Consider the following 20,881-nt stretch of genomic DNA (forward strand, 5'->3'; position numbering starts at 1 on the left):
GGCTCTTCAAACAAGATAACTAAATGTTTGAATTTCTTCATTTCAAGAAGTGGTCCTGTCTTCCAAGCTCTTTACAAGCTAAGGTCTCCATTATTAAAATGGACCACAGTTTATACTGTAATGCCAAATTTTATTTGGAAAGGCAAACATCCCAGAATGAAACGAGAAATCATACAATGCGAAAAGTCTGGAGGACTGTCCGACCCAATTTTTTATTGTATTTTAGTTTACACCCAATTACAGCTTGGATAGATCTTAATGATTGATGACTGATTGATCATTATGTATCTTTAAAACAAGTGCAACAGAAATCTAGTACTGAAAAATTATTCAATGTCATTATGTTTTTTCCATCATATTTCTTTTGGTGTTTTTCTCTGGTTTCAGGAGAATAATGTAACATTTTGGGATAAAAATACAAAAAAGCATTGCATAGCTGGAAGCTAAAATAGCAAATATTTCCACAGCTACAGTGAACTTTCCAGGTGAGCTGACATAAGCTGGTATAAAGGTGATCCAGACTGCACAGAATATGAGCATGCTGAATGTGATGAATTTGGCTTCATTGAAATTGTCAGGCAGCTTACGAGCCAGAAAAGCTAAAACAAAACACAATATAGAGAGGAGCCCAATATAACCCAGTACAGCCCAGAACCCCACTGCTGATCCTACATCACATTCTAGAATGATCTTTTCTTTGTAGTGTTTCATGTTCTTGTTGGGGAATGGAGGGGATATTGTTAACCAAAGCACACAAATAAGGACCTGTATGAAAGTTAAAGCAAGAACACTCAGTCTCTGCTGGGAAGGCCCAAACCACTTCATGACATTACTGCCTGGAAGTGTTGCCCTGAAGGCCATTAACACCACTATTGTTTTCCCCAGAACACAAGAGATGCAGAGGACAAAAGTGATCCCAAACGCAGTGTGTCGCAGCATACAGGACCACTTTGAGGGCCGGCCGATGAAGGTAAGAGAGCAAAGGAAACATAGTTTCAATGAAAAGAGCAGCAGGAAGCTCAGCTCTGAGTTGTTGGCTTTCACAATGGGAGTGTCTTTATAGATGAAGAATATTAGTGCTATTGTGATTGTAAAGCAGCCACCAATTACAGAGAATGCCACCAACAGTATCCCCATCAGTTCATCAAAGGTCAGGAATTCAACGATTTTTAAATCACAGTTATTTCTTTCTTCATTGGACTTGTACTCTGGAGGGCATGCAACACACGTCAGCGCATCTGCAAAAGATAATGTTTTTATTGTATTATTTTTTCTGCAAAGTGGTACATATTTACATCTGAAACAAATTAATGGTATTTTTGCTTTTTGGAAACAAGGTGTTGGTATATAAGAACGATGTGCAAAAACTCAATTGTGGTGTTGCTGAATTCTCCATCTGCACATGGAATACAGTCAAAGCAGCAGATTGGTTTCCCCTTCACCAAAGCCCTGCGTGTCCCAGGAAGGCAGCTCTCACTGCAGATTGACCTTGGTACCTATAAAACAGTCATACTTAGCCATGTTTAACCACATGCACAGCCAAGTACAGCACATCGACACAGGCATAAGGTGAACACAGAGTCGAGGTCGTCATAAGCATGTAATTGTTCAATTGTTCAATTGTTCAATAGTTTGACTCAAATCTTGGATGGCTGGTTCCCGGTCATGGATACATTTACGTAACTGACCAAAATATATGAAGAAATGTAACCAGAATCAAGTATTTGCAAGTTAGATATAACACCAAGATGGAACTGAGAGGGAAAATGGAAATCTGGTTTGGTTATTGAATTTCTGTCCTGTATTGCACATTTTAAAGATAACATTAATTCAATGTTATATTGCGAAATACGTATGATATAAATCTTTAGCTAGCCAATGCGGTCTATAGGTTCACCATATTGGTCTACAGCATTGTTATGTGTAATTTGGCTATAAAATAATTCACACAATCAAAATGGACAGCTAATTTAATTGTTTTTCAGTTTGTGTTTGTGTGTTTTCTTTGAAAAAAAATAAGAACAATTGAATAACATAATATCTTCGTTACCCTGTTCACACACAATACTGTGATTTCCTTGATTAACTTAAATAGACAACTGAGTTTTGCAAATTGGATACTGTTACTGTTCCACAATTTACTAGAATTTGGTATGTATTTTCCATAAGAAGGGACAAAAGTCTAATAATATTATGTTGCTTTTCTACAGCCGACATTACATAGTCCAGACCACAGATATTACAGTACATTTATGGTTCAGATTTTTATTGGTTTTTATATTTTGGTAATCAGTGACAGTGCCTGGGCAAAATATTATGTGGAGAGCATTGCATCATTTCCTGGTCTGATGTAACCAAACTGTTTGATCTAAATACAGAAGCTTATCAGCTTACCTCTTGTTGACCGCCAGCCCAGACAGCCTGCACATCATCCTTCATCACCAACTGCTGCCCCTCTGGCAGAGATTCATCATATAGCCCTATGATCTCAAACACAACCATACCATGGGAATTGAGCTGCCAGTTTACCAAGGAGTACCTTGCTGCAGGATCCCCTTGTTTATCAAATTGAATCCTCTCACCATGTTTTGTGGTGAGGTTTACCTGGGTCAAATAATGAAGCACCTAGAGGGGAAAAATGAATCACAAGTTAGCACTATTTCAAACTGATTTGATATGCATGCGTATGTGTGTGTGTGTGTGTGTGTGTGTGTATATATACAGTGGGCTCCAGAATTATTGGCACCCTTGATACAGTTATTGAAATAGGTTAAATTTTTTTCAACATGTGGAAAGCAGTGTGCCTTATTAATGATTCAATGGAATCAACCAGGAATTTTAAAATAAGAAAAATATGTTCCCCAAAAACAAGTTCCACAATTATTGACACCCCTGGTTTAATACTTTGTGCAATGACCCCTGGCAAAGATGACAGCCATGAGTCATGACATTTGAAGGGATTTTGAGCATTCCTTTATGCAGAACTTTTCAGACTTGTTGATATCGTTGGGATACCTCCCGCTTGAGTTCAGAGTTCATGGAATTTTTTCACGAGATGGCCATTAAAAAACTTGGTTGTTGTTTTTACTTAACCATTTCTGTGTGGATTTTGACGTGTCTTTGGAGTCATTGTCCTGCTGGACAATCTACCTATGACCATGTCTCATCTTCCTAGCAGAGGTAACCTGATTTTTCTGCCAAAATCTCCTGGCACTTTGTTGAATTCATTGTGTCACTAGCAGCAAAACATCTCCAAAACATCAATGACCCACCATCATATTTCACAATAGGTATGAGGTGCTTCTCCTTTTATCACCAAACATGTCAATGGTGTGTATGGCCAAAACATTATATTTTGGTCTGACCATAGTGCTCCCTTCCAGTCATAATTCTAATGAGGTTTGGTAATCTCTTGATTCTCTAAACCTTTTCTCCTGTAGCCTCAGATAGAGGATTGGTGTTGGTTTTGTCCCAGGAGGTGGAAGGGGAGGAGCAACCGGTCGTCTACATTAGCCACAAGCTCATCCCCAGGAAGAGTCGGTACCGTACCATTGAGAAGTAATGTCTCATGATAAAATGGGTAGTACTGACTCTCCGTTACTACCTCCTGGGAAAACACTTTTTCCTTCCCTGATCCTGTGAGACTGAAAAAAAAAAAAAAACCCTGGTGCAATTCGGACTCAAAATCTCCATGTGTGAGCTCTTCGATTCTCTCAGGGATGTGTCACAGCATGTGGAACTGACATTAACTGATAAAATAGACAGTGTAGGTAGCTAGCTAGCTGCTGCTAACAATTCAGATTCATTGTATTCTTTGTATATTTAGCTATATTGAACTGAATTAAATGGTTAGATATCCAGTGGAGTAAAAACTCAAATAATAAAAAAATACAGACAGCAGCTGGTAAGTACACAGTGCAAAGCCGTGTGGTTACGTGATGTAGGATGAAGGTGGCCGGTATCCAAATTGCTGTTGCATCCAGAAACAACTCGCATTGGAATTATTTTAGAATTTAGGTGAGAAAGGGTTAGGGATGGCAATAATTCTGGAGCCCACTGTATATATGTACATGACCTGCTCTATCAATATCAGTCAAATTGAATTCTTTTTTAAATTTTCAGTTTTGAACACTAATCAAAATAGGAGAATGTAAGCTTTATATTGCTATCAAAGTTAACTCTCTACTTCAGATATCATGGGACATCTGTCCTGTTTCATTTGAGTGCCACCAAACCATGTTTTTGAGAAAAACGGCTTCAAAGTTAAGTGAGGCTGGGAGACTACAGACACTGATCCAAGGAAACTCTGGGGCATTTCTGCCCACTTTGTTATCCAATTTACCTCACTTCAGTCTAATTAGACTGTTTTGCTCTCTTTCCTTGGTTGTTTTGAGTTGCCAGTTTCGCCAGGGAGTTTTTTTCCCTTTCTGTGTTTTGCCCTCCTTACTAGTGGTTACCCCACGATCCATGGATAATTTATTGATCTCCTCACGGTCGCATCTGGTCCTCTGACCCCACTCCCTCACAAAGACATGCAGAATATGAAAGGTAAGATATTGTTCGACAAAATCATCGATTAATGTGAAATTGGCCGTTGCGACTTAGGACTGATTATGATAGAATGGGTCCCATATACTATACTGTATATATACATCCACATTTTGGCATTTGTCAACATGAGGACGACAGAAATTAAGCTATTGTGAGGCTCAAAAATAAAAAATAAAAATAGGCCAAACAGTAGCCTTAACAAAATAAACTGTGTGGAACATCATAAGAGAGCACTGGTGTATGTTCGGAATCATTGTTTTGCTGTGGGATGAACCATCATCCAATGAGTCTAGAGGCATTTGCTTGATCTTGAGGAGAAAAAAATGCTTCTGTACACTTCAGAATTAATTCTGCTGCTGCTAACATGAGTTACATTAACATTGAAGACAAGTGAGTTAGTACCTGTGCAGTCACGCATGCCCCAACTATAACAACCCAACCATGTTTCACAGATAAAACATTTCTTCTGCAGACAGTAGTCACTGACACATCCATGCCTGCCTCCTGAAAAGTGTTTCTGATGTGTCGTCATTATGGCAAGAACTTTTCAGTAGAGGTCAACTGAAGAGGTCTTCTTCAGTTTGACAGTTTTGTTTTTTTTTCTTATGTTTCCACATAATGGCTTCCTTGACTTTTATTGGCACACCTCATTTCATTGGTCTTCATGTTGACAAAGGTCAATAAAACACAAGAATGAAGAATGGATACTGAAAGCTTTCATTTAGCTGCTCTTAGAAAGTAATTAAAAACACACATGATTGTCAGAAACAAAGCTGCTTAAAAATGCCCATAAAAGCAGAGAACCTGCACTTTAACCACATATACATTGTTTTGTTTCCTAATCTAAAATAGTGGAGTATATTCATTCAGTGCAGTCCATAAATATTTGGATATTGACACAATTTTGTTCTTTTGGCTATACACTATAGCATATTGATTTTGAACAATGAACATGAGGTTAAAATGCAGACTTTAATATGAGTATTGAGTATTTACATCCATATTAAAGTGAACGATATAGGAATTGCATTCCTTTTGATACATTGTGACCCCATTTTAGGGACCAAATCTACTTGGACAATTGGCTGCTCAGCTGTTTCGTGGACTGCTCTGTACTCTTGCATCATTAGTTTAGGTACACAAAAGCTAAGGAAAGGTCTAGAACTGATTATAGGTGTGCTATTCTCAAAATATTTTATTATTATTCAGTATCCTTATAAATATGGAGCCAGCCTGTTTTTGAATAATGGACATCCAAACAATGGACCTAAATTAGTTCATAAGATGGTATCTGATGGTCGACCTTATTGACCTGTTTCTGTCTGAGGATAGCTGCAAGGAGAAGAAAGTTAGGACAGATAGGAGGGGGGAGGGGGAAGTGGAAACACTTTTTTCAGGATAAAAGGTGTCGTATAGTTTAGTAAGCAAAATGCAGTATTTTACATCTCATAAGACCCATAATATAATTTTCCATGTGTTTCCATGTCCTTTAGGAGTCTCCAATGTCCTTTTTGGAAAACTGCCTCGACATAAATTTGAGGAAAAACAATCCAGAATGCTCATTGTTGGTGATATTGTCCTCAAATTTTAAAGGGGATTTGTCCAGTGTTGTGACTTGGCTCCATTGTGTTTCTAAGCACACCAGCCACAGCTACAATAATCTGTATTCAGTGAGAAAAGTGTTTCAGACTCTGTAACTTTGTTTTAGTAATATTTAGAGTAATGCTGACTCTTGGGGAGTCAAAAGGGTTCAAGAATAGTTACCATTTTATTTTGGGTATGTCATTTTCAAGCATGTGTTAAGAAAAGGGGTTAACAGTGGTTTTCATCTTGGGGCATTTTTTCTGCATTATTACGTAAGTAGAAAAGAGCTAATTTGCTAGAAATTTACAAGCATGAATTTTCCCCTCAAAAATATTTTGTTAATAAAGTAAAGTAACATATTAAACAATAGACCTCTTTTCTGATTTAAACTTGATTGCTGCTATCTGGGATTACTTTGAGCTGAATGAATGTGAGCCAGCCAAAGTATGCAGAACTGTGTCAAGCACTCCGATATGTTTGAATCAACCTGCCAGCCAGTTTACTGTGTTACATAGTGCTTTACAATATGATAAAAAGATTAGTTAAACGCCAAAGTAAATAGGTAGGCTTTGTATTCCATAGTTTTGGGGCATATTGGGTGAAAGCTACTTCTCTGTTTTTTTTGTTTTTTTTTGTTATTCACATGGCACATTTCATTCTTTATTCTCTATTTTTTGCTGTCAAGTCTTCATACTTTTCTGTGGTGCTTGATGCTTTTCTGTACTGCTGTCCTGCACTGGGCTTTTGTGACCACTTGAAATGTAGAAAAACTGAGAGCATTTTGGAGCGAGTGAACTGCATGTGTTCTGTTTTATGTTTCACGCTGGAGCCTGGAGCACTTGCCCACATAAGCAAAAGCAGAGGAAATGTGTCATTGTAGTTTAACAGTTTAAAAGCAGCGACTAAATCAAACTATTTAAAATATGTTTTTCTTGGCAAAACTTTATAGGTTACGACACAATATTATTTAATTGGGCTATTTAATTTATCTAGCCTATTTTTTCCTTATGTTTTCCGACAGACATTTTGGCTGATGATATTTTTATTTTTCGGACTAGTGCACATTATTTCAGCCAAAAGACGGTATTTACTGACTAATGGAAACTCTGGCAACAACGCACATGCGGCAAAGAAACAGCTCAGCAGCCAATTATAGTATATACAGTACTGTAGGTACAGACATATAAACAACAGCATCTCTGCAGTACAACCTGCCATGGTTCTATTCTGGCCTTGTCTGCACATGTTTTGTTCATGAATGGTCCATGTCCATCTTTGCATATGATAAGATTGTGCAGTGAATAGGCGACAGCATACACAGCCTTATACACGTTGTTCAGCAAGCTGGAGTCAGATACATCCGTGTAGCGGGTGTGTTTTCCATGCAGAGACTCTGATCCTGTGCAAGTTTTCGTGCTGACATCCTTGCGAGGTATTAGAATGCAGTTGAAAACACTCTCCCAGAGCTCTACCAAGCCTAGATTCCCAGGCCTTGTCAATGGGCCTGTGTTCATGATAAACTCCTTCAGCCCTGGTACAGGAATGTTAGGGGGAGCAAAGCCAATGGCCCCTCCAGCCACTGCATAGTTCACCCGGGATGCAACGGTTGAGGATATGATCCAGCCTTCGCTGCCCACCCACTGAAAACCTGTCACATTCTGCAGGAACAGTTCTTTGATGAGCATGTCCAAATCATGACCAATTGCAAAAGCAACAATCACCTTTGAAGTTGATGTTTTAATAATCTCCACAACCTCAAGAAATGTCTTTCGAGAGTCAGTCTTGTGGATGGGCACTGAGTACTCTATGCAGATACCCTCATTCTTGGCTGCTTTTAAAAATGTAGCCATTCCGTTGTTTCCATATTCATCATTTGTTCTGATTGCACCAACCCAGCTCCACCCAAAGTACTTGACAAGCTTTGCCAAGGCTCTGCTTTGATAGAAGTCACTAGGAATGGTTCTGAAGAAAGTTGGGTAATCCTGTTTGTTACTGAGACATGCACATGTGGCTGAATGACTAAGCTGTAACAAACAAGATAAGCAGGTATTCAATATTTTGTATGAGCTACAGAAGGTGTGCTCTGTACAGACAGGAACATCAAAATTCTAAAACATTTGTCCAATTCACAAGCCCTCAGACGCATATATGCCCTCTCAGACACACACAAAAACACATCCTTATGGACAGAGTCTCACTCTATCACACATATACATACATGCACTACTCATCCACAAAGACAATAGCCCTATTTTGTATTTTTAAAACCACATTTCCTTTTTTGCCTCAAGTTCACTAACCACAGGTATGTGGAATGGTCCCAATGTTCTTGCGATCCCAATGGTTGAAGATGAGAATGTCTCTCCTATTACTGCATGCACCGATGAAGGTCTGAGGCAGGTCTTTGTGCCTTCCTCGTGCCAATTCATTAGAGCCAGAGATGCTTTTACGGCAAGAAGAGTACTTGGACAGGAATCATAAATCCTGTAGCCCAAAGATATTCCTGGCAGAATCTCAGAGTTGTCATTTATCTCTTCAATGGCATAGATCATAGTTTGTGCATATTGCAGTTCTTCTTGATCCAGCCTGCCAGGAGGAATGGATTGGCATTGTCAGTTTATTTTTGGATTATAACCACTGGAACATTATGATGAATAATTAATTCTTTTGTTTGTTTTTTTAGAATGTGAACTGAAAAGATTCATCTAACCTTATTTAATTCCGATATGGGCAGCATTCATACTGTATGTGATCCTAAATCTGATACATATCTGATTTGTGGCAATGTGACCTCAGTCTGAACAGCAGTCATATCAGAAGTCAGAAGTCCATCATTTTTATATAGTTGGACTTTAGAACCCAGGACACTGTTTTTCATAGGTCATGGACAAACAAGCACATGGATGACATGCTAAACAGGTTTTTCAGCCAAGATAACCCAACCATGAGATGCTTTATTACAGAGATAGGTCACCTCAACAGGCGCTGACAGTGGAAGGCTAATCAAGCCCTTGATATCCTGAAATGTTGGATGAATTGTGTTCAGGGTTGGAATGAACAATTCTGTGCACCAGCTCTAAGCTATATATTTTTTTGACCAGGCCAAAATTTTACTTACAGAACTACTATATATATTAATTATATTTTCAATATACACACTAATCATTTTATTAGGTATTTATTAGACTTAAGTCTTCTGCTGCTGTAGCTTATCCAGTTTCAGGTTTGATGCATTGTGTGTTCAGAGATGCTCTTCTGCATAGCACTGTTGTAATGAGTGGTTATTTGCATTACTGTAAACTTTGACCAGTCTGGCCATTCTCCTCTGGCGTCTCTCATTAACATGGCGTTTCTGTCTGCAGAACTGCTGCTCACTGGATTTTTTGTTTTGTTTTTTGCACCATTCTTTCTTTGCAAACTAGTGTGCATGAAATTCCCTGGAGATACTCAAACCACCCTGTCTGGCACCAACAGTCATTCTATGGTCAAAGTCACTTAGATCAAATTCTGATGATTGATGTGACCCGTATCTACATGTACGCATTGCACTGCTGCCGCACAATTGGCTGATTAGATAATCGCATGAATAGGTAAAAGTAAAAGATAAAGTAAAAATGTTCCTAATAAAGTGCTTGGTGAGTGTATATATAATATCCCTTTACAGAGCAGTTATGCAGGTAAATCCCTATGAAATCTCTATCTGGTTAAATTTAACATTAATTAAAAACTGAAACCACCTATATAAAACGATGTGTACGTGCATGAACAATTTTGCAAGGAACACTGCAAGGCTGAGCTGTGTAAGCCTGCCCATTCGTATCAGCACCACTAATCGCATTGAATTTCAAATTTAAGTCTTGGTACTAATAATAGTCTACAAGGGAGTTTTTTTTAATTGAAACGAATGAGAAAGCTGTACTGTGTGTGTGTGTGTGTGTGTGTGTGTGTGTGTGCGTGCGTGCATGTGTGTCTGTGTGTCTGTGTGTGACTGTATACAGACACACGCACGCACAATCAGTGGCGGCGGTTGGCCATTTACCTGGGTGGGGTGCCAAACAATCAAATAATCCGGCCAACAGATCTAATATATTACTTATAAGGCAACAAAACATAGATGTAAATAAACAGACAAACAAATAATCACATACCATCGCAAATTGTTCTCCCAAAGACAAAACACAGCATGGACACAGGTTATGGTTTTGTTAAGTACATTAAGGTTACATCGAGATATTATCTAGCGCTCTTAATGTGTTGCTAGTTGGATAATGTTCAGTCACATCCTGAAATGGTTGTTTGTAAACTCTTTATTAGCTATAATGTTTCCCTATATTGGCTATCACCAGCACAAAATAGAGAAGCTGGCTGTGTTGGCTAAATTGTGTGATATTTGTGTAATGTGTCCAAGACATTTTTGGCGTCTAAAAACATTTCTGAAACTGCGAATAGGCAGTTCAACACTGGTGTAAAAATTTAAGGTAGACTTATTGCAAATAAAAAACCTGTCACATCTGTGCCCTTTTGCCATTGTGTTTTCTGTTCTAAGTCCCAAGCGTTTCGCCTTTTTTCCCATCTGTGACCACCATAGTTTCATGTTTTCAGGCTAATTCACTCTGATTCATTCGTTCCACCTGTGTCTCCGCCTGTCTCATTGTGTGCTAGTTAGTATTGTATTCAAGCCTGTTTTCAGTTATCGTTGCTAGTTCATCTCTTCTTGTTCCGAGTATTCCCTTGTTTATTCTTTTCCCCCGGTTCTAGCCCGTATTTAGACCTGTTTTCCCCCATCTGTTTCTCTGTGCTTGGTTTTTGTATTTTCTGATTTTGATCTCTGCCTGGTTTTGGACTCCCTGGGTTTTTGGATTTTGTCTACTTTCACCTGTGTGGACTGCCTTACTGTTTTTGAACTTTCTGATGACTTTGCCTGTTTTCTGATGAACTTTGCCTGTTTTCTGATGACTTTGCCTGTTTGCCTGTTTTTTAATAAAGCCTGCCGTATTCTTCTTATGACTGAGCCTGGGGAAACCGATCTATCTAGGGAAGTTTGTAACAACATGAGTGGTCCAAGACTATTTCAGCATTTAAAAGCTTTGAACAGCGAATAGGCAGTTGTAACACCAGAGTAAAAACTTAAGGTGGAATAAGAAATTGAAAATAAGAAACAAATCTGTTTTCCCAACCTGCACTCTATGAAATGAGACATGAACTAATTAAACATCCCGCTAATTTTGCTATCCAGTACAGTGTGATAACAGTGCTACGTTAGCTAACTAGCTAGTCATCTAGTAACGTATCTGTCACGTTTCAGGTCTGTCTCACCATGTTTTATGTTGATTTATGTTTATTCATGTTGTCTTAGTCACGTAGTGTCTTATCATGTATTATGTTAGTCTAGGTTTGTCATGTTGTTTAGGTTATTTCTTGTTACGATTTATTTTCTCGTCATGTCTAGTTATGTTTTCGTACGATTATATTACCTGGTTATGTTGAGTGATTATCGTCTTAGTTCCGCTTTGTGTTATGTTTCGATGTATGTTTATTGTTACGTTAACTGGTCGTTGTCATGCATACACTTTTACATGTTTTTCCGCAAACCTTGCGTTCCGCCTTTTCTCTCTCTCTCTCTCTCTCGTTCTGTCCTTCACTCCCCTAATGTTCTATTTGTCTATTTACTAAAACTACTAACGCTAGATCAGGATTGGGTAGAAACTAACAAGACTAATCATGTGTTCATGTTACCTTATGTTTCTCGTGCATGTCATTTACTAATTTACTAATGCTAGGGCAGGATAGGTTTATTACTAACGATTACTAATCTCCTTGTTAAACTTGTCATCCATCGCACCTGTTTTCCATTTCCTTGCTACGCTCTAACTAATTGTCTACACCTGTCTACACCTGCATTTATAGCCCAGTCGCGCAACTGTTCACTGCGAAATTGTCTGCCTCTGTTTTTTCACGCAACTCTTGAGCATTATTTACTGTTTGATTACACGTTACGATCCACGCCTGTTTACTGACCATCGACTATTGATTTCTGTTTTGTGACCATCGTTTGTTTTTTGACTACGTCCTCGCCTACCGTTTTTGTACTTTTGCTTCGCTGATTGTTTCATGGTTTCGACTCCCGCTTCGCCCACGACTACGCCTCTGCCTGCCGCCCGTCTGTTCATCTGCCCCGCTGACAGCTCTCCCGCTACCGGACCTCCCTGCACGTCTACCGACTACGAGTTTGCCTCTTCCCTCGGCACCGTGCTTTTTGTTTGTTTATTTTTTGTTTGGCTGGATCTACGTGTATGGACTTTGCTTGGGTTGACTACTCTCCTGGGATTCGTCCCGAATAAAGCCCTGAGGGGTCTTTATATTACTATTGTTTCTGAGTCGTGCATTTTGGGTCCAACCCCCACGCACCCGTCTCAGTATCTGTCTGTAGAATAATAAATATAGCTAGCTAACTTAAGTTAGTTTTAATATAGTGTGATCTGGGGTGACTACGGTGATCTTTTCAGCAGGACCGTTGTGTGTATAGCTAGATTAGATAACTAGCTATAACTTTATGGTTCCGACTCCCGCTTCGCCCACGACTACGCCTCTGCCTGCCGCCCGTCTGTTCATCTGCCCCGCTGACAGCTCTCCCGCTACCGGACCTCCCTGCACGTCTACCGACTACGAGTTTGCCTCTTCCCTCGGCACCGTGCTTTTTGTTTGTTTATTTTTTGTTTGGCTGGATCTACGTGTATGGACTTTGCTTGGGTTGACTACTCTCCTGGGATTCGTCCCGAATAAAGCCCTGAGGGGTCTTTATATTACTATTGTTTCTGAGTCGTGCATTTTGGGTCCAACCCCCATGCACCCGTCTCAGTATCTGTCTGTAGAATAATAAATATAGCTAGCTAACTTAAGTTAGTTTTAATATAGTGTGATCTGGGGTGACTACGGTGATCTTTTCAGCAGGACCGTTGTGTGTATAGCTAGATTAGATAACTAGCTATAACTTTATGGCCAGTATCCAGGGCGAAGCTTAACATAGTCTAATAAATGTTCCCTTTCATGATTAAGTTTGTGTGATCCAAATTGTTAGCCATGTAGCTAGCACTATGAGAAATTTGCCACTAGCCAAACTAGCCAATACCGATGTGTTTCATTCAATTTTCATGAGTAACGTACAGCACAGCTAGTAAGTAAGTCTTAGACCTAACAACAGACATTCTCCCTATACTAGCTATGTTAGCTAAATGTATGGTGTTTAATTTAACTCTAATCTCATACACTCTATACAAACTTGGTCAGTTTACATGCTAAGACCCTATGCTACCACATTCTGTTGTATGCTCATGATCTAACTTAGCCTTATGTTAGACATTTCTAGCTCAAGCCAAAGGCATGTACTATAGTGAGCACAGTTAAATCATGTATTGTTATCCACTCTAGCTATGAAAATAAAACCTTTGGTTGAAAATATAGGCAGTAGAAGGTTGAGAACCAAGAATTTATCATCAATAAATATGACAATACCACTTTTTGGCAGTAGATGGGATCAGCGCATAATTATTACTGTATGGCTTGGGAAGAACACCCCCCCCCCCCCCCCCCCTCCCCTTTCCCTTATTTACCCCGCCAACCAATATTCTACATGCTGAAGGGAGGAAAGACCAAGTTGATACAAAGATAATGGGTTTTGAACCCTGACGGTTGAAATCTGCATTTTTAGAAGCAATTCCAGCTTAGAGTGGAAACTGTGGAGACAGGGAACACATGTATCTTGAAAGTGTAGGTTGCAACAGATTGTATTGAACAATTATTTGTTTACAAGTATCAGCTCTATTGTTAGAAGTAGAAGGTGACTACACTCACCGGGCAATTTATTTGGTAGCTGACATTTTTCAGACTTCTACTGCTGTAGCCTGTCCACTTAGAGTTATGATGTGTTGTGTGTTCAGAAATGTTCTTCTGCACACCACTGTTGTAAAGTGTGGTTATTTGCTTTCCTGTCAGAGACTAGTGTGTGTGAAAATCCCAAGGGATCAGCAGATATTCAAACCACCCTGTCTACCACTAAGAATCATTCCACAGTCAGAGTGACTTAGATCACATTCTTTCCAGGTTCTGATGGTTGATGTGAACATTAACTGAAACTCCTGACCTGTATCTACATGATTGTATGCATTGAAATGCTGCCATACAATTGGCTGATTAGATAATCACATGAATAAGTAGGTGTACTAAAGTAAAAATGTTCCTAATAAAGTGCTTGGTAAGTATACAATAACTGAGCTTATTATTTGGTCACCTTAGAAAGATACTAAAATCATGAATCTTTTGATGACAATATCATACTGCTCAGTCCTTCTTCTAACGACATAAGGGAACTTTAATAAGTAGATTGTCAGTTCCACCTAAGTTCCGCCTCTCCCACACCTTCCAATCCAGCGGTTCCTCTCTGAGGGCAAGAACCCCCCCCCCCCCTTTCATTTTTTTTTTTTTCTTTTCTCTCTCCAAGCACATAAAATGTGACACTAACAGGGAGTCAAGATAGTGGATATTTGGGGGGTTGATCTGCTGTTGGTGTGCACAGAGGATTTTGGTCTTACAGCTACTCTGGAAATTTATGCATTCTCATGAGTAATTTCACGAAGAGTCAGCTGCTTTTGGGTCTTTGGACTTTCCTTTCAGTTTTTTGTGACTTTTGGGAGATGCATGCTGGGGTTTGGCACTTTCTTTCATTATTTTTTGTGACTGGTACTTGTCTGTTAAACAAAGAAGTCTGTTACTTCTTTGTTTAAGTTAATTTGAATTTGATGTTGATTAAATTTAATAATAAAATCTTAATTTTAATCTGCTTGTGATTTGTATATCTTGAGGTTGATGTACAAAGGTTGATCCAACATGTTGCTCTGCCTATCAAGGAATTTGACAATTTAATTGATGCCTTTGATAATAATTGCTGAATTCAATCAAATATGTTTATTTTACATGTTGGAAAAGTGAAGGGTTTTAATAGTTAATGTGCTTCTGTTTGGTAATCAGAGTGCCGAATGTTAAACAAGGGTGAAATGGACAATATTTCAACTTAAACTTCACTTCTCAGACAAAATCTACTTTTTTGAATCATTGAATACCCCAAAAAACATTATGTCATGTTATCATTGTCCTCTCAAAAATGCAGAATGTAACTTTGATCTAGTCCATTGAAGTGGAAAAAAGGGGTGAACTTTTGTTTCAATGCCAGTTTTCATTTATTTTATGGAAAAGTCGTTTTTTTTATATTGAAAGGGTGACTATAATTATATTTTTGAATATAGATAATGAATGAAAGCCCAATTTAACTTTAAGCCCCATTATTTTGTGCGAACAAGAAAAAAAGTTACACCCCCATACATGTGTTATCATTGGAAAGCACAGGATGTTCTCTTGAGTATAAAGCAGGAATGAACAGGATGCCTCAAATTATTGAGCGTGTAGTGCGTTGTATGTTTTGCTTTTGTTGAAGGATTGAGCCAATCCATCAAATAAAACTTTAAAATGTGGCTTATGTGTGATTCTTTAATCAAGCAATTGAAAATGTCATTAAACCTTGAAACAAGTTTTTTTTTTTTACCATGAAAGAGAATGGTAGGTGCCTGCACTGTTTGTTTTATCAGTAAAATTTTAAGACTTGCTGACTAGTCAAGGCATAAAAGATATACATTCTTAAATGTATCATGAATATATTAAATACAAAGATAGAAATGAGTAAATTATTTAAAAACAAGACAATTAAGTTCATATTTCTACATTTAAGACTTCTTGGCAAGCGCAGAAATATTAGCAGGGTATCTTGTTCTTGGTTTCCAGTACAATATAGGCCTCCTGCTTCCAGTCCCTATCTATTTGTCAGTATATCAAATTATCTTTATTGGCATGATGTAGCAATATGCATATAGTCAGAACATGAAAAATACAATAAAGATTATTTTTTTATTTAAGAATGTATACAAAATACAAACAGAATAAAGCATTTTAAATCTTTTAATCTATGTTAGGACGCATTACTCTATTGAAGTCATACGCTAGCAGTTTTGAATGTAAAGAATGAAAACAATTGTTCCCCATATGCATTCAGTAGGGCTACCAAAAGGCCTAGGATCAAGGAATTGATTATACAGTGCCCTCCATAATTTTGGGGATATTGATTTGCCTCTCATTTGTTTCACCATGTAGAAATTACAGTATATTTGTACGTAGTCCCCCCATTTCAGGGCACCATAATGTTTGGGACACATGGCTTCACATGTGTTTGTAATTGCTCAGGTGGTGGGGGGGTTTCAACATGTAATTTTGACATGGTGAAACCAAAATGTATACAATTATTAAAATCTGACAATGATTGCACTTTAACCACATATGATTTTTTTTCTTACAAATCTCAAATTGCGTAGTACAGAGGCAAATAAATAAATGATGTCCCAATTATCATGGAGGGCACTGTATATATTGTGTGACATTCCTCAAATAAATTTTCTCTGATTGTTTTGAATTTTTAGGTTGAAGGGAAAAGTGCATCTCTGTCCAATAGCATTGTAATTTGTGTTGAGATTTTGTTTCAGTGTCCCTGCATTTCAAATAGGAGTGTTTGATCGGTTTAATGATTTGGTTTACTCTTTTTTAATACTCTATTTTACCGTTATCTTATCTTATCTTAGTATGGTCAGCCATGCTGGTTTGGAATGTATTTGTTGATTGAACTTGGGTTGTATCATTTCTGAACTGTGACAGAGGGGACTGAGCTTGGGTTTTGTTTTTGGTCAAATTAGAGGCAATTTTGTGGACTTTTAGATAGCTCTTTTGAAAGTAACAAATAGCGCAGTCAGCCTGCTGGCATTTCTTTGGGTTTTTCTTTGAATTTTCAAAATAGCCCATTTCTATTGAATTGAGCAAACAGAAATCAGAGAAAAATAACGTATGTAATGCAGTACAATATAATGGGTTTCCATAGCTTTTGAACATGTTAAGAAATGTTCTACACCCTAAACATTCAGGTGCGTGAATGCATAGGATTGATACATTTGCAAAAATAAATTTGTTGTAGAGAAAAGTGCAATGCTATTTTGATATGAACATCAATACGGACAGCTTTGCATTTCTTATACTTGAGTTTAGTTGAAAAATATTTTGTCACATAATTCGACCCAAATTCGGCCGACCCAAAAAACTTTTTTTTTCAGTTCACTCAAACCTGACCAAACCGCAGGTTAACCCATGGGTTTCGGGTCAACTGATGCATTACTACTACTGGCTATCTCAGCTTGTCATCTTACAAGTGTGATGCAGGATGTGATTAGATTAAATCATGATAAAAAACGCAATCTATTGATATATTATTTATGATATGTCTGTTCTTTTTTTCATACATATATAGGAAAACCGGTCTTCTTCTGATGCAAAACTTTACAGTGCTTATTCATTCATTCCCTCAAAATTACAGCTCCCAACAAACTTAATCTCTAAATCGGTGTTATTACATGTTATTTAGCTAGAAACTCCAGGTTCAGAATGCCAAATGTCCATTCATTCCGCTGCGTTAACTGAGTGAAGCGACACACAGCGTTGATTCCATGAAGCAGATGGTGTTTATTTGGCTGCTCTTTTGTTTCCACAATATTCCCAATATAGCTGAAAGAATCAATAAATCCAACATGATATGTAGCGGCTAAATATATCAAGGCTAAAGTGCCCTATCGCAACCAGAACATTCTGTAGTAATACGAGTAGCCTACTGAGATGCAGTAAGTAAATGGAGCCACTTCTGGTTTCGTCAGAGAGCTGTTTTATCACCGATATAATGTTATATATTTGTATTAATAAAAAAGTGAGAGAGCGTCCAGTTCCATTTCTGCACTGACAAGCATGGGCCAGGATGGCAAAGTTATAGTTTGCTAAGAAGTTCTGCCCAAGTTCTGGAAACAGGTCTTGCATGGTTAAGGGGACAATGGATTTTTGACATTTTTCATATTTGACACCATATTCCTGTTCTTTAAGGTCTCTTCTTCACTGTTTATCCCTTACCTACCAAATTCCCACCTTATCCCCTAATCTCTGGGGAGTGATTTCTGGTGCTCTCTCTGTCTTAAAAGTTTTTTTATTAGGGGAGAGTCGAGTACTCTGATGAACCAAGTATCCGGTGTGATTAAAATAGATTTTTCCAAGCACAACTGTTGTACAAGCAATTGCATCATTATCCGTGATGATCAGAAAATTGGCATGTTTTATTTATTTATTTTCTGCATTTTTTATTGCTGCAGTAGTTGTACATCAGTAACAATGCATAGTAAAATGTACTATGGTTGCCTGAAAGGCCAGTATTATTAAATAGCCAACTTTGCCGTTTGAAATTAGACACCACCATGGTGCTGATCCAAACAAGGCTATGGTTCCCTCACTTGAAAAAAACCCCCAAAAAAACGAAATGTCTGAATACATTGCACAGTGAACAAATGAGTATTCATAAAAACTATTAGATTTTACTGATTAGTTACCCAATATGTCCCTTCAGCTCATTTGAGCATGCAAGGTATGGTAGACAAATCAGATTTTTGATTTACATTACATTATTACATTAATGGAATATCCAGAGTGATGTACAGTTGATTAGACTAAGCAGGAGACAATCCTCCCCTGGAGCAATGCAGGGTTAAGAGCCTTGCTCATGGGCCAAACAGCTGTGCGGATCTTATTGTGGCTACACCGGGGATTGAACCATCGACCTTGCGGGTCCCAGTCATGTACCTTAACGCTTATGCTACCGGCCACCCCTATTTAGATTTAGAATAGAACTTTGTCTATTAACGCAAGCAACGGTGGCAAGGCGTTTGCCATGAGATCATAATTTTAAATGAGATCATAATATTTTTCAGTTTTTTCCTCCACATGAGAAGCTGATAATGTATTTGTAATTGTACGGCCACATTTTCCTCCACCCTGCTTAATTGCATGCAATATATCAATTATGCAGTTGTAGCACTACTGATGTTTTCCATTTTGGCTTACCCCCGGCATTGAATACTTCCAGGGTTGACTTGAAGTGTTGGTTCCACACTTACTGGTTTTCGATGAAATGAAAAAATGCCTCCGATTGTGATATTGCCTTCTTTTGAAAACTGTGAGAAGTCTTGAGCTCCATATGGTCGACAGACTGGTTTCCCAAGGCCAGCAAACAAAACGAGTAACAAGATATCGGTGAGTAGCAGCATCTCTGAGAATGTATGCATCCAATGGTGCTGCAGCATTGTCTAAGTAGCTTATATAAGACTATGCTGATAACCCTTGTGAGGAACCTGACATGGGGAGTGTCTGTGTCTCCCAGTGGGGAGACAAATATTCAGCTTGCATGTATCTATTGGGTACAACACAAACCCTATAGCTCAGGCATAACCTGGCTAACTACTAGTGGATATGAGATTCAATCTCACCTGTTCCCTCTTTTTTCCTCTGGAGGACTGCATCTTTTTTCCTTAAATTTTCTGTATGTCTATAAATATTTATTTGTCTGTGATCAGTCTGTGTAGTTTTGCTCATTATATTTTGAATTGAGTTGACATGGGGATAGTCATACCTTGTGAATGATAAGCAAAAGCTATGGAGCTGCATAATTATTTATATCATCATGTTAACATGCCGTTTTTCTCTAGCTAGAACTGGCAGGTTCTACCTTCAAATGCTGGACAGGCGACTACCTGTCTTGCATTACAGCACTGATTTCTGCACTTTCTGCATTTTCTTGAAAAAGCCTAAAGGACACCACTGAATCAATTTTTATTTTTTTATTTCTAAATCATAATGGTTTTACATAGATGAAGGGAAAAATGTGTCACGGCATATTAGGCTACAGGCACACTGAGTAAAGCGCAAAAATATGCGAAACGAGAAAGCCAAACGCAAAAAACGGAGAATGCAGTTAAAGAAACATGAAGTACATTATTTATCATTGTCTTCACTCACAATTAATTCAGCACACTTCTCCATTATTTTGCTTCTCCGTCGTTTAAAATGAGTCGTTTAAAATGAGTCATTCTTCTGCGGAACTGGTTAAACAGTTTCACCCCATATACTGTAGATGGTGCTAGTCTACCACAATCAGTCACTGTGATTCCTGGAAAGCGGCGGCTTTTAGAACTAGAGAACGAATAGCGGCAGATTAGCAAACTAGCTAGATATATTTTATAAAAATACACGAAAGAAAAACTGCCTGTGAAGAAGTACGCACACATAATCTGGTTGGCTGAGCTGAACCCACTGGCTGACCTGCTGTTCCCAGTCAGCAGATGCCTTCCAGGTGTCAGTGAGGGAAGAAAAGTACCATGGAATCACTAAATGATTTCCCAAATTCCCACAGTTTTGGATGGTAAACACTCAGTTTAACGTATGTAAAAAATGTAAATGTTTGTCTGTTCGGTGGAGATTGTCAGTGCAACAACATAGGCCAATTTCTGAAACAATTATGCTTATTTTTTAACAAATTATTTTGCATGTTAAAATATTAGTAAATCTAATTTGATTTGTGTACGGTTTATTTTGATTTAATTATTTCTGAGACAATAATAACCCCATAATGTAGCCTACCTCTAATTTGAGTCATTAAATAATTTGCTAAAACTTAAAACTTGAAGGTACAATATGTTATTTCTGATTCCTAATGGTCAGGAGAGGAATTGCAGCAAAAAACACCCTCAAACCACAACGAGCACTGTTTTGGACAGTTGACCGTTACAAA

The 20,881-nt window shown here is 38.2% G+C and overlaps 1 protein-coding gene across 1 annotated transcript; it reads right to left on the reverse strand.

The window, feature by feature from the left end:
- Nucleotides 1–339: 339 nt before the first annotated feature.
- On the reverse strand, nucleotides 340–19,361 carry LOC133107514 (extracellular calcium-sensing receptor-like). The gene is made up of 6 exons (XM_061216502.1): nucleotides 19,159–19,361; nucleotides 8,436–8,721; nucleotides 7,347–8,159; nucleotides 2,395–2,625; nucleotides 1,373–1,496; nucleotides 340–1,238 (listed from the first exon to the last, which is right to left on the reverse strand). Exons 1-6 carry the CDS (start codon nucleotides 19,359–19,361, stop codon nucleotides 340–342), a joined length of 2,556 nt encoding a protein of 851 aa, XP_061072486.1.
- Between the last annotated feature and the right edge of the window lie 1,520 nt (nucleotides 19,362–20,881).

The sequence above is a fragment of the Conger conger genome, chromosome 13, assembly GCF_963514075.1.
Source record: "Conger conger chromosome 13, fConCon1.1, whole genome shotgun sequence".
Classification (NCBI taxonomy): Eukaryota; Metazoa; Chordata; class Actinopteri; order Anguilliformes; family Congridae; genus Conger; species Conger conger.